We start from the raw sequence: 18,791 nt of genomic DNA, 5'->3' as shown, positions 1-18,791 counted from the left end.
TTTGTGTTTTTTGGATGTGTGTGCCCCTGTGCCTATTTGCCCACATGCCTCTATGGTCTTGTGATGTCCTGTCTGTCTGTCTGTCTGTCTGTGTGCGTGTGTGTCCAGTGAGGGGAAGATGGTTGTTCTGTCTCTAGCAATCGGGCTGGCTGAACAGGATGACTTTGCCAACCTCCCAGATCTACAGGAAGCGCCAGCGAGCAAAGAAAATGAAACCACACCAGAGAAAAGGTAATGAGAGAAAGAGAGAGGGGAATGTGAAGAATGTGAGTTGTTAAGCACAAAAACAAAACGAGCAGCCGAGGTAGCTGCTTGTCATACGGTGAAGAGGTGTGTAATGGATTGTAATTTTAAGCGGGGCAGGGCTATTTATCTCCACTGTGGTGATGAAGAAGTGCGCAGCGTACAGTAGAGTCACCTGAAAGATCAACACTTCATGGCAATTTTAGTCTTGCTTGAAATGCAAATTATTCATAATAACACTATCACTAAGTAGCATATTACAAACCAACAGTTATGTATTTACTGTTCTCATAAATTATAACTGTATTTAAAGATGTAGACCTTCTTTCAATTGTAAGGTTTCACATTATCAAGACTTGGTAAACATAATCTGGTCCTTAGCAACTGTTACAATGAGCTAAATATAACTACAATGCATTACATATTACACTGTGTGATTTTTTACTTATTTAACAAAAACTAAGCCAAAGTACAGATGCAGTGTGTGAAAGATTAACTACACCTTTATAGCTTTTATAGTGATTTAAAGGGTGAGTAACAGCCAGGTGCTGGTAATCAAGTGCAGTTTGATTAGATATCATCAGTAAGTGTGACCATCACTATATGAAGGATTATATGGCCAATTTGAAGTCTGTCATTCTACAGTGAGAAAGATTATTCTCAAGCGGAAAACATTCAAAACATTCGCTAATCTTCCCAGGAGTGGACATCCCAGCAAATTCGCCCCAAAGTCAGATTGTGCAGTATTCTGAGAAACTGTCAAAAGAGTTACATCTCAGACTCTACAGCCATCAGTTAGCATCCTAATTGTTAAAGTTTATCATGGTACAGTTAGAGAAAGACAGAACAGTATGGCTTATTTGGAAAGGTTACCAGGAGATCAGCTGTTCTATTTAAAAGAACATGGCAACGCAGCTAATGTCTGCAAACGTAAATCCGAGCTAACGCACAAGACTTCTGAAGCAGATGATGTTCGCAGTCGTGTTTGGTGAAAGCCAAACACATCAGCACAAACACCCCATATCAGCTGTTAAGCACTGCGGTGTTTGTGCTGTGCTTTGTTTGGCTTTCACCACACTGGGCGATGATTTGTGCTTGTTTTGGACCCACAGGACCTCTGGCACTTTGCAGCCGTTGAGTCGACCATGCTAGAGTCAAATGTGAGGCCATCTGTCTGACAGCAAATCTGCAAAAGAATGATTGAAAAGAAAAGAAGTGCTTCAATGGCCCAGTTCAAAGCCAGTCCTCAGCCTCATTAAAATGTTGATCTGGGACTGTGAAACATCTGTGTATGAATAAATCTTCACAAACTTCCAAGGATTGAAGCAAAATGTAAAGAAGAGCGGGCAAAAATTCCTCCACAAAAATGTGAGAGGATGATAACGTCCTACAAAGGAGCGATTGCTTCGAGTTTTTGCTGCTGAAGGTGATTCTAGAAGTTGCTGAATCGTGGGGTGTGCTGGGGTGTGTTTCACACACTGTTTCTATAGTTTGGCTTAGTTTCTCTTAAACTTTCTGTTAAATAACGACATGGTCTAATATGTCGTGTTTTGTTGTTCATCTCAGGTTGTATTCATTATATTTTATGACCTGGTAGGGATCAGGTTTAAAATGTCCTGGTGTGTAGAGTCTTAGAACTTAAAGAAAATTGATCAGGGGTTGTACTTTCTCTTTACTTTGACAGACCTGTGAACTTTTTATATATGTAACCTTATTGTTATTTCAAAGCCTATACTGCCAGCACTGCAATTCTGTTTAATAGTATGTTCTTTGTCTTTTTTTCCAAATAAAATAAAAATGTTCAATCTAAAAACAAGCCAGCCTTTTAAACTCCACAATGTACAATCTACTTCTGATGTAGTTATTTTGCATTGTGTAAAACTTCAAAGCATTTGGGTATTAAGATTGTTAATCATCTTACAACAGTATCAGTGTCACTCCCAAATTCATTCTGCAGTCTGACAATAAGACCAACATGCTGCCTCAGTCGTAGAGAGCTGCAGCAGGAAACTTGCAGCAGATGGTCTAAACCCCACAGAGCTCTGATCTCAAAATCACAGAGTCAGTCCGGGATTACCTGAAGACAGAGGACAGTGAGACAGACTGTGGCAAGTTCCCCCAAGATACTTGATACAACCTGTCTGCTGTATAACAGTATAAAGAATAACTGTGCATAAGCGTGGTGCTGTCTGAAAGCTTTATTTAGTGTTGTGCTTTTTGTACAAAGGTAACTAATCAAAATACTCATGGCGTTTTCTTTCTTTTTTAATCACCCAAACCTTTAGTGTCTTTTCACTCCTCTGAGAAATTCACCCAGAAATAATACTAAGAAAGTGTCTTTGGTATTCTCAGTGGGCAGCCCTGCTTGGTACATTTATATTAGCTGGGTTTCTACCTTTAATTATTAGGTTTTTCCAGCTTCCAGCACTAAAGAGCTTTCATTTCTTTTGCCTTTATTTTTACCTTTATGTTTTCTCAAATTTCTGTTTTGCATACCCACATTTTGAGTTCCTTTATCCCATTTTTCATGGCCTGTGTTTTCTCCATCCAGACCTCTGATGGTTGGCTTGTCTGCATCTCTTCACTGGTGGTTTGATCTTTGAGTTGCAGGCATACGGGAAGGGCACCCTCATTATTTAGGAGTAAGATTCCTCACATGAAACACCCGTCTAAAAATATGCTAACCTCTCATCTACCAGTGATCTCAGAGCAGCCGTCAGAGACTAGCACAGTTTCTCAGCTAGTGAACAAAGGACTGAACAGGCTGCTCGCTTATCGCATCTGTGTTTGACGGATAAAGTGCTTATCCCACTGTTTTGACACTACTGGGCAGAGGATAAAGTAGAGGTGTAGTTCATCATAAAGGTGCAGTTTTTTTTTCGAGGGCTCTGTCTGTTTGTTATGTTTTGTTTACCTTTGCAGAAATTCTGCTTTTGAATTGCATTAAGTTTCTTAAATGCTCAGAGTTTTCCCAAAACCTCTCTGCAGTGCCTATTAGTGTGCCGTTCTAACTAGGTCAGCTGTGAATTTGCGGTTGATGGAAAACCAGAAGTCTCTCTTGGAAGAAAAAATGTGATAAATGTTTCTTCTTCCTAATGTTATTGCTACAATTATCCTTTTATTTTTTTCTTTTAAAATTTAATATCAAATATCTAAGGACAAGTCAGGGAAGAGGACTAGCCTACCTCTTGTCCCCATGCTCTCTCCCTCTAGCTGTCTGGAGGTCTGTCAAGCACCCAACTCTAATCACAGCCAGCCTGCGAGCCTCTACCCAGAGGGCTTGCGTGGGCCAAGTTGTCTAGTGTCCTTCCACAGCTAATAACAGCTCTCCATCATCATCTCTGTCCATCTCCCTCATCTCTCTTGTCTCTCCTGCTACCTCTTAAGCTCCCTGTGCCCGTCTGTTCACTTGCTCCTGGCTGTTTTCACAGCGCCCAGCAGCCTGAGTACGACGCAAAGAGACGTTCCGGCCAAGAATATATCCATGACAAGACGAGAAGCCGTCAGACAGAAAGCGCGGGAAACCTTTGTTCTCCGCTTTGCAGAGAAATATTCAGCAAGATATAAATACACACCCATGGAGGTCTGAGGTTCTGTTTGTTTATTAATGAAATCAAGTACAGCTCAGAGCACAAATATCTACAGACGTCTAATCTGATAACAGAGAAGTGACAGGATAGAGACAAACGCAGTGTGTGCTGTGTATTAGCACAGATCCATATTTGTTGAGACAAGGTTAGTAATTGCGAGCAAAAGGAACATACTGTAGCACTAATATTATAATGAGTATGTTAGCTCAAAGTGCATTCATTCAAATATATATATATATAGAGAGAGAGAGAGAGACAGAGAGAGAGATATTTGGTCCATCTGATCAGCGAAGTCCAATATTCACTCTTAATTTAGCTCTCATTCTCTACTGTGTCCAGACACTTGTTGCTAACTTTGTCACGCTGCCATCAGTGCTGGGCAGGTAGCGTACAACAGATGCCTGATGGAAACAAGCTTGATGAAAGCAGCGGGACTGAACCAAATCACTGAATGCGTGGGCTGCTAAACATCTCTGTAAGGGCAACTGCAGAGCCGATGATGACTCTTTGTCAGTTCAGTATTCTGGGCTATCTCTTTCACAGTAGGCAGAGTCATTCGAGCCATTAATATGAAAATATTAGTGCAGCTTTAATGTGTTTCTAGGATTCAGTCACTAGTTGCTAATCTACATCATCTCAGCTGCAAAGCAAATTATTGGCACGAATCATATCAGAGCCCCTCATCCAAAGAAAAATATGTCTACAATAATAAAAAGATCTATCTTTTGTCTGCTCCATAGCAGCAGACCGCAGCCGCCTTTAAAAAATGACTATGGAGTTAAAATAATAAAAAAGTTAAATGACAGTAAGTGTGATGATCCAGACATCTGTGGTCACAGCACTGAACCAGCTACTGACAGTGACTAATACCAGCTGGACGCAATAAAAAATATCATATGATCAATTTGTCGCTTGGATCACTTTTACGTAACAAGGCAACATTTTGTTTTTGTCAAGTGAGAAAGCATTCGTTGCTTTCGCACTCAACAAAACCTGCAGCAAAAGCGTCTTATTGAAAATGGGATAAATGGCTCATGATAAATGGAAGAAAATCCCAATTTCAGAATAAGCAACGATAACCTAAAGGACGTATATTTGTTTAATTTTCATGTTGTTGCGATGGCAGCAAAACATGCTGAGTCGTACAGGGTGAATCAGTGCTGACAGAGATACACCGTAGTGCAATGCACTCAGACATTAGAGCTGCTTATCAAAGCTTTGGATATTTTGTTACTGTCTGTGACTCATCTAAAGCCTGAAATACTTGCACAGCATCCTGTTTTAATTGTTGAACCTCACATCACCTCTAAAAAAGTGTGTCATGTTTTGTGAGAAGTTTAAATTTAGTGTTTGATTCAGGATACAAAGCCAGTGTCAATACAGTGCTGTGCAAAAGTCTTAAACCAACCTTCATTGCTTAATATTTTGTTGAAGCATCTGTAAAATATATATGTGAATACAGTATATAAGGCAAAAAAAAAAAAAAGATGTACAATTCCAACGAGCCTGAAAATCAATATTTGGTACGAGTACCTTTATTTTTCAGCACAGCCTGAACTCTCTTAGGCAAGCTTTCTTTTTATTTCTTTAAGTAGTGTTCAGAATAGTTCTCCAGGCTTCTTTAAGGACATTCAAAGCTCTTCTTTAGATGTTCTTCCTGTTCTATTGAGGCCCGGGCTCTGGAGAGGCTAACCCATGACTGATAGTGTTTCAATGTGTGTTTTTCTATCCAGGTATACTTTTACTGTGTTGGCAGTGTGTTTAGGATTATTGTCATGAAAAATAAAACTGTTAACAGTCAGACAATATTGCATGGTGGTATTTTTCTGTTGCAGAAAAAAAATAGTTGCATCGATTTTGACACGTTCCCTAACACCACTGGCTGAAACCATGACAAAGCTGCCACCATCCTTTACAGATGGCTGTAGACACCCACTGTTTTCGTCAATACGCTCTGCAAATTTTTACAGTTATTTGAACCAAAACTTTCAAATTTGGATGCATCTATCAATTAGACCTGTTGTCACTGATTTCAGTCCAGTTCTCGTATAATTTGGCATACCTCAGCCTTTTCTCCCGGCTTCCCTTCCGTAAGAACGTCTTGTTCACAGCCACCTTTACACATTTCTGATGCAGCTTCGGAAAACAGTAGATGGAACAATTGAAGGGCCATAAGCCAGGGCTTTAGGCTCTGTGGCTTTGTTTGCTAGATTTTTTCCTGTTTATTAAAGACATGACTTTCAGATACTGTTTATCAGCTGTAGATAATTTTTTTGGCCTGCCATTTCTTTCTCAACTAATAGCTTTTTGGGAATCAACTGGTTAGTGGAAAAATGTAATTTTGTGCTTGCCAAACTGTTTTATCAGTGTCATTTCTCATAAATTCAGCTAAAGAAATGAGGAAAAAAAATCAGAGGTAGGCTGCAAGAGCACAAAAGACTGCGAAAGAAAATGGGTTCTTTGTTAAGTTGTGTGTAGACAACACTGGATTTGAGTTAGGTGTCTTTTTTGGGCATGAATGATGGGTCGGTGTTTAGTGGCTTAACAAACAAAAATGTCAGGTACAGCACTGGACTGAAAATGAATAAAAAACAACCAATGTTCAAAGACATACTGTCACGGTCCGGGGCAGCGGCCGTGTGGAGAGCGGAAGGAGGACTCAAAACGCAGCACTTATTCAGGTGTGAGGGTGATTTATTGATAATATCCAATATAAAGTGGGGATGGTAAAACAGAACTAAGGATGAACTAACTGGGAGAAACTACACAAAGAAATAGCAAACCTGAGCATGAAGGGAGAACAGCAGGGAGAGCACGCAGGGGATTACACCAGGTATGAACACAGACGACGCGACGAGGAGCAGAGGAAATCACACACTATAAGTACACAAAGAGACACTGGGAAATCACACACAGGTGGGGGAAACAGCTGGACCTGATTAACCTGACGAGACAGGGGAACACTAACACCAGGGACCAACAGAGGGAGCACAAACCCAGAACCCAGTGTCTAAAATCCCAAACACAAACCATCCCAAAACAGCCATGAATAATAATGAAAGTAATAACAATAAAGAACATAAACATAAAGTCACTGAGTCATGGTCGCAGGACCATGACACATACTTTGAAAGACCTTCAGAAAACCTGGAGAATATTGCTCAAAATCGCTTTAAAAATTAAAACTTGGCAGCAAAATGTAAAGAAATGAGGGGAGGCTCAAGGCCTTTGCACAGTGCAGAATTTGTAATATTTCAAGTCAAACCTAAATACACATTTAATTTCCTGTTGTTCTTTTATCTGTAGAATAAAGCATGCCTCTTTTTCTAGGTTAAACTACATGTCCTGTAATCGCTTATGCGTAGCTCCATGTTATGTAAGTCAGTTTGGGTCACCGTGGTAGACCAGCCAAAACCCTGCAGCGTACTGGACGTAATCACCCACCTGCAGATAACTATGATGGAAGCTCTGAAGCTGTTTGTGTTATTATCATCTCAGAAAACCATTGTTGCATGGCGGAGCTGCATCTTAATGAGTTCAGAGATCCACCACACACAGAGATGCAGCAGAGAAATAAATATGAATAAACCCTTACTGGCCCCAGACTCTGAAAGCTGAGTTTGTAAAAGCTGTAAATACTTACTGCGCACTGCTTCCACTCAGTGCAAGCCATGCGCATGTCAATGCCTGTTCATTCAAATCAAATCATTATGATTTATAAAACTGGAACTGAAAGCTACACAGCTTATCATAGCTCATCCAGCTTTCACCTTCACAGTGGAGAGTTATTACTTTGACTGGTTAGCAGTTAAAGACCACCAACTATTCTGACAACACACTTTCTGATTCTTCTATTTTATTGCAGTTTTTTAACTTCTGTTTCCCAACTCAATATTTTAGCTGCAAATGATACAATTAGGAGATAGTACAACATTCATACCTAAAATCAGCTTGAAAGTCAAGTTTGTGTGTGTGTGCATCAAATGACTGAGATTTTTAAATGACGACCATCTCATTCTCCATCAAGCCGACTCTAATATCTAAACAGCCAAACACACTGCAACAACTCACTGCATTGAGGCATGTAGACATGGCCAAGTTGACCTGCTGAAGTTCAAAGTGAGCATCAGAATATGGAGAAAGAAGAATTCATGGTAGGTGCAGGATGGGGATTTTGGGATCCCTTATCACGAATTAATTACCATTTTAAAAACGCCTACCTGAGTATTGTTGGTGATCATGTAAGTCCCTTTATCTTCTGATGACTGATGGCTGCTTCCAACAAGAAAATGTGATATGTCACAAAGTTCAAATAATCTCAAATTGGTTTCTTGAATGTGACAATGAGTTCACTGTACTCAAATGGCCTCTACAGTCATTAGATTTCAGTCCAATAGAGCACCTTCCTGTAGCAACTGTGTGATGCTATATAAATTATATATAAGCTGTGTCCACGTGCATGTTTATATAGTTCACATGTGCTCTGATCTTTAACAATCAGTACCACACACGAGAAAGTTTGTAGCTAACTGGTGGAGCATATAGCAACCAGACACAAGACTATGGAGCATAAACAAAGAGAGGTATTTATAGAATCCCTAAATAAATGCTCTGTGTCTACTAAGAGTGTAAATATTTTGTTTGCTAACATAACCTTCATTACAATTTTATGTTGTAATAGCGGGTAAGTGTTGTGTCTGCAGCTTGTTCTGCTGCAAACAAGTAGCCAAAAATGAAAAATATCTCTATTTATAAGCTTTCCTAGTGTGTGAGCGCTTATTATTTTATGTTTTTTGCCCAAAGCCTGAATAGAAAAAAGGCTTAATTAGAAGACTCTTCAGAGATGAAGAAATTTAAGCCATTTTGTCCACCATTATGTGACATTTAATGGGTGTAATCACAGTCTTGAATGTCTAAATTGTTCAAATGGGTGGGAATCAACGTTGTAATCATGGCAGCGGTAATGTTGTACAGTATAAATCAAGCAGGAAGTTGCTGTCACCCTTTGTCAGATGGCATATCTGAATCTTTCAGTTGTGTGCCTGAGCCAGCAATCAGGCCGAGTCAAGCTTCTTAATGACTCTCCAGGCTGGCCAGTGGTCCCCATGGCGGCCTCTGAAGCTGCCAGTGGCCCTGGGAGGAAGGTTGATTGGAGGAAAAAAAGCAATGTAGGTCAGCACAAATGAAATATCTTTAAAAAAAAAAAAAAAAAAAAGAAATACTGTCAGAACAAAGTCTGGAGCTCATTCACCATTTCCCTTGTTGCTGCTTGTGGCTCTGAGCAGGGAGCTGATTTTAGAAAGGCCACGAAAGGAAAGTGAGGGGAGTGTCGCAGTAAAAGAGACAAAGATCAGCGAGGAGAAAATAAATAGTTTCCATGACAGTAAACTCACCTGATCTGAGTTTTCTTTATGTTTTTCCCCTCCCAGTTTTCAGATGCAGAAGATGTCACTGCAGCCCTCTTCATGCATGAATTTACAACAACAAAAGCTCCATCCAGTGGATAAATGTCAAGAGCAAGTCAGTGGAAGTCTATTCAAAGAGCATCAAAGCAGTCCAGCACTGTCCATGGCTCCATTTGTTGTATTAGCCTGTGTGTTGAGGGGGGTGGTGCCCGAGTGATTTGTCCCCGTTGGTGGGGAGCGCTGACATCGGCGCCTCAGCCTCATCCATCATGGGATGTGGGACCTATATTGTGTTTCATGTTCTCCTAGGGCTAGTGTATGATCAGCAAGACCCAGATACATGTTTATGGAGACACACTTCCTATTCAGGCCCAGAAAGTAACTCTCATCCCTCATGTTCTCACCCATCCATCCAATGTTGCTCCCTTGTCCTGTGCTGCCCATTTCTTTCCCGCCTCACTCATCAATTTCTACCTTACCCTCAACTGCTCTCACTGTGGTTTTTAACGTCACTGTCACCTGTCCTTCATCTCGTCTCCATCTCTCCTAGTTTCCTCCCTAAGTTAACTGCACAACCTTGTTTCCTACTTGCCTTTTGCCTAGCCCTTTCTCCTTTTCCATTTCTATCCCCTTATTCACCTTATCCTCCTTCTCCTGAGGGTGTTGACTGACATTGTGATGTGATGATGTCACATCAGCACTCCTCTGTCAGTGTAGATAACTGTCAGCTTGGGCAGACTCAGAGAAATCTGCTTCATTTCCAAGCACCAGAAAAAGCAATGGAGGTCCCCTGTGGACAGTTGCCCTGCATTGGTATACATTCTTTTCTTTTTTTTTTTAAATACTAAATATAAATATAAGCACAATTACGCAAAGACTTAGCTCCAGTTCTTAAACATAGCTCTGTTTTGTTTTGTTTCTTTCTTTTGGGGGGGGGGGGGGATTTGAGGGCGAGGCTTTGGTTTTCTTTTTTTTTGCTGGTTTCATTTATCTAGTCAGGGACCACAGCTGAATGGACTCTAACGAGACACAGTGAAGCAAAACTAAGGGACAATCAAAATAAAATAGGAAGTAACAAACACTGAGACGTGTGAAGTTAGCAGACATGACTGGGTAGACAGAGAGGTAAATAAAGATGGAGACAAGACTGACTTCCACATGAGACGCTGAGCAGAAAACAGAGACAAAACCAGAACATGAAAGGGAACTAATATCACACAAGAAACCATGAAACATAAATGTAGGTTAAAAAAAACTCAGAGGTACCAGAGAAGAACTAATTCAAGAGTAAACAGTACACAGCTTGAACTTAAATCATCTCCTAAAGCAGAAGAAAGAATCAGGAGACTCAAAACGCTGGGTCAAAGACCCAGAACCATGACACAGACAAGTTGCACTCACTGCCATCTCATTTATAAATTAAATTGCAATTATTTGCCTTTGCTAGTTCGCCTGAGAGTGATTGTAGTCCGAGTTAAAGTGCAATTGTTTAGAGATAAGTTTCCTCCCACCAGGCAGCCTGTGCAATTATCTTATCTTGGTCACTGTAGCTACTTATGATCAGTCAATAAATGCCAAAAATTCAATACAACCACCCGGCAACCACCTATTTTTCCTTGTCACGAGGAGGTTGCCATGCTATATTTACTCTGGTGTAACTGAGCTGTTGAAGTTTACTGCACATTGTAAAAATGTATTAAGGTTAATTGTCAAATAAGTTATAAATACCAATTCGACCCTTTTAATATTTAAATTAAAAAAAACCTAAGTAGAATGTAAAAATAATAAAACCTAAGCTCATGTTGTCACTTTTAAATAGTCACCTTGAAGACAAAATATTTATGATTTAATCTGATGAATCTATTGCTAAACATTTAATAAAGGTTTTATTGCTGATTTCATATTGTTTATTCAGAAAACAGAAGCTCATCAGCTGCTTCATAAAGTCTGCATATAGACCCTTTGGTGGCACCTGTAAGCAAACAGAATCCATGTAATTGTGCAGCCATCACATTGTTTTCTTGTGTCTCAGCTATAAGGAGCTGTGTTGTGACAGAACAGTGGGATCAAAAAGATTTAATTATGGCCATAAAATGAAATAAATAAACACACTCACTGAAATTATCCTCATCCATTACGTTTGTAATGCACACATTGCTTTGCCTGCATTGAGTCTTCTGTGAAGATATACTCTCCAACTTGAGCTTCTTAATGAAAATTTCTTCCTTTTTTTTTTTTTTAAATCCAGTCTCTTCCCCAATAATTACTTCTATGATACACCTTTGTCAAAGCCAGATGAATGAAGCATGTTCCTTTCATTTATTCACTCTTTCTTAATCAGTGCTCACCAGCCTGTCCAGCAGACAATACACATGTTACACAGAAGAAGATAAGATTTCACTGCATTGTCCCCAGGGATGTAATGACCTGCTTTGTCCAATTACTCAGAAGGTGGCTTTCAACTCAGATTGAGGCCATGAGGTCAAAAGTCGGGTTTCAAGTTTCACTCTGGCAGATCGAAGTGGTTCTCCAGGGGATGCTTGTGTGTGCTCGTGTGTGCGCGCACTCCTGTGTCTCGTTTTATAAACTTCTGATTGTTCGTTCGCATTTCCCTACCATCGAAACAGCAAAGTAACGAGAGCTTCTTCAGTTCGATAGTCTAGAAGGGAAAAGAAGGTAGAAGTCCATAGTTGCCCATTTCTGTTTTTGCCTGTTGTTTTGCTGGCTGGAGGTTATTCTGCACTTTCTTTTGACATTTATGAATCAGCCATTTTCAGCGTGAGCTCACACGTACATGGCGGTATGTGCTGAGGTGTTTTCGCATGTCACAGGGGGTTAGAAGAGTGTAGGTATGAGGAAGTCAAAGAGTGTCTTTCAAAGGCATTTCTAAATGTTTGGTCCCTTTGCCCTGCAGGCTTTTTTTTTTTTTTTTTTGGTGCTATTTTTAATATATGCCCCTCTCTGAGGAACTTCCTTGGATTTCATTGCCCTCTTTTGAAGGCTCCTGTTACCATGGTTACTTCACCCCCGTGTAAAATACATGATGGTAGTGAGTACAACCTTAAGTGGGAGCACACATTTCAGTAGTCATGGTTACAACAACCTCTAAAGGATGAATTATGTAACTGGTGTTGTGTTTCAGAAAAGATAGTCACTAGCTGGCAGAAAAAGGGGCAACTCGTGGCTAAAGATATTTTTACTCCTCTTTGGAGAAATTCTTAAGTTGATAACCACGGCATGATGCATGTGAACACCTTTTTTATTTTCTAATGATTGCCAAAGTAGTGTATGTATTTCTGCTGCTGAATACAGATAACTGCAGAGCAACATTTCAGCTGTTTAGTGAGAATTATCCTGGAAGATAATTACTCTTTCTCCTCGTTCTCTCAGAGTAACAAAGGCCTATTTTTGTCACGTCTCATCATTTTCTTTATATCACTGCACATAAAGCTAATTTGGGGATGTTATCATGTCTGTCTGAAATATTATGCAGCTGCTTTGCTGCAACCTGTGTGTGTGTGTGTGTGTGTGTGTGTGTGTGTGTGTGTGTGTGTGTGTGTGTGTGTGCGTGTGCGTGCGTGCGTGCGTGCGTGTGTGTGTGTGTGTGTGTGTGTGTGTTTGGCAGTGAGTAAATATGTACATTGACACGCATGGATGAACTCACCTCCCTACCACACCCAGTAGCCTCAATGTCTCCCAGGACATTACCGTCAACAGGCGTGATTCGATGACACAGGAAGCAGCAGCAGGTTTTTATTTGCAGTTCAGGCAGGAAGGAAATGAAAAAATAAAAGTTTTAAGGCAGATCACCCAATAAAAATTTTAAGAGACCTATTATGTTCATTTTCAGCTTCACGTTTTTATTACTGAAATCTTCTAGAGTATTTGTGCATGATCTACAGTCCACACAATATTTTAGCTCCTGCCTCTTTAATGCACTTAATGTTTGCTTTTTTCTGATTGGAGGCTCCTCTCCTGTCTTCTGTTTTGTTTGGGCTTTTGAGCATTGTCACCTCCATTTGTCAGTATAGGTTCTGAAAACAAGCTGGAAACATACTGAATAATATAGCTGGTTCATAATTAGCAAAGTTAACTTTTGAAAGCCACCTTTAAAAATTAAGACTAAGCGCAAACATCCACACAAAGAAAGGACGCTTGGTAAAATGATGGGTGGTTGGGAGGTCTGTGTCTGAGGTGATGATATAGGGAAATCACATTCAAGAATATGGGGTTAAAAACCAAATTTTTAGAGGAGCCTGAAGCCTGCTTTTCAGAAGCGCTGGTCTTCTTATTTGTAAGAGTTTCCACTATTATAGCAGTATCTAAAAAAATATCTGATTGCAGCTGACTGCACTCTGCTGGACAGAGATTGCTGGTGTTGTACCTGGAATCGGTTGGTACTACTGGTCCAGTTTTAGACACCTTTGGTGGTGTCTCCCATCAGAACTTGGGGACGTCTAGTCCATATGTTGCACAGATGTTGCTGTACACTATCCCAGCCACTTGGTTGTGCCTCCTCGTGTATGCAGTCCCAGCTTGCATCTTATATCCTACTGCTCCCATGGTTCTGGGTCATTTGACCCAGCATTTCTTGTTTCTTATATTTTGGTATTCTTCTGTATTATGATTTATGTTCTTATTCTTTTGTCATCCCGTTTTGGTTATTATCATATTCTATGTTTCAGTTTATTCTGGTTTAGGGTTTAGTTCTTAGGTTTTGTTCTGGTGCCCTCGTATTTCCTGTAGGTTTAGTTCAGTGTCAAGTCTGCGTCTTTGTGTAGTTGTTTCTTGTTTCCTGTTTTATTGTGAAGCTCCATGTCTCATGTGAGTGTATTCAGTTTTGCTTCCCTTGTCTCGTCTCGTCAATTACTTCCAGTTGTGTTCCCCACCTGTGTGTAATCTCTCTGTGTTCTTCTGTGTGTATTTAAGTCGTGTCTACTCGTGTACTAGTCCCTGGTCTGTTTGTGTTTCATCCGTGTGTTCTCCCTGTTATCTACCGCCATGTGCCTCTGCTCACCCACCTTCGTGTTCGTGTTTTATTTTTACAATAAACACCCTTCGCACCTCCACGAGTGCCTGCGCTTGGATCCTCCTTTACTTTCTCCACACGGCTGATCCCATTCGCCGTGACAACTACTATGTGCTACCACAGCCTCTATGGATCTGTGGCGTGGGGCCTGCTCTTGTTCTGTCATGATCAAAGTCTCTGTGCTGTCCTTTTAGATGGCTTTTTCCAGCCACTGGTAGGATTTCTTGATATCAGCCACTTCTGCTATCTGTCAGTGGTCATCCTTGACAGTTCCTCTTCCTGTTTCTTAGGAATGACCAATCTTCAGCTGCCCAAGCACCTCATCTCCGGGTACCATGTTCCTGATATATTCATGAATGCTCTGTGTTTCATCATGGATTGTGGTTCTGACAATCACTAATCCTCGCCCTTCCTCATAGAGCCTTTGGGTGCTGGACCTCAGTTGGAGATCTCTGTCATTGTGAGTTTTGGTGTCCTATCAGTGGCATCTGTCTTCCTTTGTGGTCAATTTACCATTCTAGCTGGGTATCTGATGACCTGTAGGGCATGTGTATTGATGTCTTCCTCATTCCTACCATTTCGATGGCTTCTCAACACCTTTTTCTGGAGGTATTTGTTTGTGGCTAACCTTTGTGCATCTTTAACATGGTTTTCATCGGCCTTTGCGATACTCATGCATTTGTAGCTTATCCTGTATATCTCCTATTCTACCTTCTGGGAGCTCCAGTCCTTTAGTCTGGATCACCTTCCCTCACTTTGCAACCATTCGGCCACACTTATGAGTCTGAATGACATCCTGATGTCCTCACTGTAGATCCTGGTGAGGTGAATCAGTGAGTCGATGTCTCGTTCACTCCTGGCATATAGCTCTATGTCATCCATCTATATAGAGGTGGATGATGATCACTCCAGTCGTGAATCTTAGTGCGCTTAATGATGGGCTGGCTTAGGGGGACCAATCATGGGCAGGACAGCAGCAGGGACAATGTATCATCTTGGTATGTGCAGTTCCCTTCAAGTTGGCCTCCAGCGTTGTCTTCCACATTCCCATTGAGTTCCTGATGAATGTTATTAGTGCACTTTTAGCCTTGTACAGTGGCCAGCAGTTCAGTATCCATGAGTGGAGCATAGAGCCGCAGGCTTTCTTGTAGTCAATCCAGACCAGCAACACCCATGTCTGGAACACCACAAACACAACACTAGCGGACCTGAGTAGCCTGGGAGGATGTAAAGGAGTAAATGACTAACTGCACAAAGCAAGTGCTAATGGTAATTTGTTTAAGTATCATATTTCTGAATGAAAAAACTGTTGTCCAATATACTGGCGTATCGCATCACCAAATATCAGTATTAGTCTTATAAATCCTATGTTGCTCAGGCTCTAATCACCTGAAATGCAAAAGAATCCGACCCTTTTGTTTTTATTAGATATGTTTAAAATTTATAACCAATTAATGGCATCTCTCTTATGATAAACGAGTAGAACAAATTTTTACATTACTAAAAATGGTATCTTATTTTCTATAAATGTTTTGTCTGGTATATGTTTTATGCAAACTTTGTGTTTTCACTGAGTATTCAATGATAAATGCACACGTTAGAGCAATGTAGTGAATTATGCTTTGTTTTCTTGTTGATAAATTAGGCTATCAAGCTGAAGAGAGGGAAGGGCTTGACAGATGTTTTCTGCATGTCGAGCTGGATAACTCCCAGTTTGGATCCATACATTATAATGGCATTTTTTGGGAAGGGGGGCTGTCTGTTTTTTGTTAATCGTTTATTGCTTTTCTTGTGTCTGCTCGAGCACCGAACAACTAATTGTGTGTCTCATGTTTGAAAGACGGGAACATTTTTACAGTACCTGTTAATTTATTATCCAGCACACTTTCCACTGGTTGCTTTTAGAGGTTTGTTTGACTCTACCTGAATCTCTCTACTTGAGCTTTATTCATCAAGTAAAAAAAAACTTTCAGTACCTCAATATACTAGAGTAGACAGAGGAGTGAATATGTTCTCATGCATAATCTATGCAAGTGTGCATTGATTAAAACGTTTTTTAATCAATGCACACAACGATCAGGCATAACATTATGACTGCTGACAGGTAAAGTAAATAACACTGATTATCTCTTCATCATAGAACTTGTTAGCGGCTGCGATATATAAAGGAGCAAATAAACAAACTTTGTATCCTTAAAGTTTAAAAGCAGTATAAAGTATAAAAGCATAAGGAGCAAGTCTGACAAACTGTGATGGCTAGACTGCTGGGTCAGAGCATCTCCAAAGCTGCAGCTCTTGTAGAGTGTTGCCAGTCTGCTGTGGTCAGTATCTATCAAACGTGGTCCAAGAAGGAACAGTGGTGAACTAGCAACAGGGTCATGGGCAGCCAAGGCTCACTGATGCACATGGGGAGGGAAGGCTGACCCGTGTGGTCTGATCCAACAGATGAGCTATTGTAGCTCAAATTGCTAAAAAAGTTCATGTTAGTTCTGATAGAAAGGCACCAGAATACTGAGTGCATTACAGTTTTTTGTGTATGGTATGGGCTGCATAGCCGCAGAACAGTCAGAGTGCCCATGCTGACTCCTGTCTACCACCGAAAGCACCAACAATGGCCATGTGAACATCAGATCTCGACCACAGTACAGTGGAAAAAGGTGGCCTGGTCTAATGAATCACGTTTTCTTTTACATCATGTGCATGTGCATCACTTACCTGGTGAACACCTAGCACCAGAATGCACTATGGGAAGAAAGCAAGCTGGTAGAGGCAGTGTGATGGACAAGATAGTGTGGGAATCGCATATCATCATAACATTATTTCAAAATAATACTATAACATGGTGGTTGTTGGGTTTTTTCATGTCTTAAATAAAACATGACATGAAAAATACATGCAAGAAATACATTTTCCCTTCTCACTGAAACATTTATTAAGGACTGATTATCCATTTATTAATGCCAAATAGGCTATTTACACATACTTAATAGATATATTGTTCAAAGTTTGTTATAGACACATATTATGTCAAAGCTGAAGCAAGCTAAAATATAAAAGTATGGAATATGAATAGCATGTAAGGGTTGAGAAACATGGAAGATTAATTAAGTTATACATTTGTGAATTGATTACATAGAATGAAAATGTCTTTTCAACAAAACTTTTATTAGTTAGTTAACATTAATGTTATAAGCCCTCAGACATATGAAGGGACTAATATAAAATCAGTGCTTTTGGGAAATGGTGATATTGTTTAAAAAGTGTCCCACAAAGTTAAGAGTGGAACAAACACTGTTTTTGATCACAACAATAAAGGGATAGCCAGCATTCAAAGATTCAAAGGATAGGAATTTAAAGATGTGGACCAAGACCAGGAAAGACAAAAGAGAATTACTGAATCATGGTCAAAACATTTTGTGATTTTATTTACTTTAGATTTTTGTCCAAACCCAGATTGTATTTCGTGTCTTTACTATAATCAAGAGCAGAGAACTTGCTTTAATCCACCTTTGTGCTTTCAAGCATATGTTTTCAGTGGGGACCGGTTTGAAAACTGTGGTTATTGGCACAGTCAAAGTAATTCTAAATGTCTGCTGCCAACACTAAAATCTCAGCATCCCACTTAGTACCTAAAAATGTTAAAATGTTTGTTTCTATATTCCAGGTAGGTTGTACTGTTGAGTTATTTTCCTCTTATTTTTTTTTAAATGAAACTCTTAAGAAGGATTTATTTTAAATGTGTTTTCAGTGGTAGCTCAGTTTCATGGATAAGACATTCCTCACTTTAAACTATAGGGCACATAATATATGCTTGTCAGCTGGTCTCTACCCAAAGAGTCTATAAATGCTTATTTGTAGGAAGGGTTGGCAAAGTGACAGCCCAATGAGCCCTACTAAATCACTATCAAACACACAAGACAGAGGCCACATGAACCTTAAACAATGAACCTTACATAAACACAGCTGGGCATTTTCTCCATTATTTCCCTACAAGATCTCCTTTTTATTTTGCTGTGAATATTTGTCGAGAAATGACCAAAGCCATGTAATGTGCATTCAGTCCTTTAACACAATGTATATACAGAGATCAGGCATCACGTTATAACCCCCTTTCTAATATTATATTGTCCACCTTTCTGCTGATAAAACAGCCCTGACCTCTTGAGGCATGGACTCCACCAAACCCCTCAAACTGTGCTGTGGTATCTCACACCAAGATTTTAACAACAGTTAAACTTTAAGTCCTGTAAGTTGCGAGGTGGGGCCCCTTGTTTGCCCACATCATCCCACAGATGCTAGATTGGAGTGAATTCATGTCAACATTTAAAACTCGTTGTGCTCCACAAACCATTCATGAATCATTTTTGCTATGTTTGCCTGTTTGCACTGCGGGAGGAGGCCATAATACCTGCAGGAAACCCGTGCCGGCACATGGAAAACATACAAAGTATAAGTATCAGTGTTGGGTTACTTTGAAAAAGTAATTAATTATAGTTAGTAGTTACTTCTTCAAAAAAGTAACTG

General features: G+C 40.1%; 1 protein-coding gene across 3 annotated transcripts in view; it reads left to right on the top strand.

Annotated features, from left to right (window-relative positions):
- Nucleotides 1–18,791, top strand: part of syt7b (synaptotagmin VIIb) — a 124,680-nt gene that overhangs the window by 86,532 nt on the left and 19,357 nt on the right. For 2 of the 3 annotated variants that reach the window (XM_076883274.1, XM_076883271.1), the window contains one exon: nucleotides 109–231. The exons of the other annotated variant lie outside the window; for it this stretch is intronic. In XM_076883274.1, coding sequence (XP_076739389.1) covers nucleotides 109–231 — 123 coding nt within the window. The remainder of the gene's footprint in view (nucleotides 1–108; nucleotides 232–18,791) is intronic. 3 annotated transcript variants of the gene reach the window in all.

This window comes from Maylandia zebra, linkage group LG1, assembly GCF_041146795.1.
Source record: "Maylandia zebra isolate NMK-2024a linkage group LG1, Mzebra_GT3a, whole genome shotgun sequence".
In the NCBI taxonomy this organism is placed as follows: domain Eukaryota; kingdom Metazoa; phylum Chordata; class Actinopteri; order Cichliformes; family Cichlidae; genus Maylandia; species Maylandia zebra.
The sequence above is the reverse complement of the archived record's forward strand: the minus strand, read 5'-3'. Positions and strand labels throughout refer to the sequence as shown.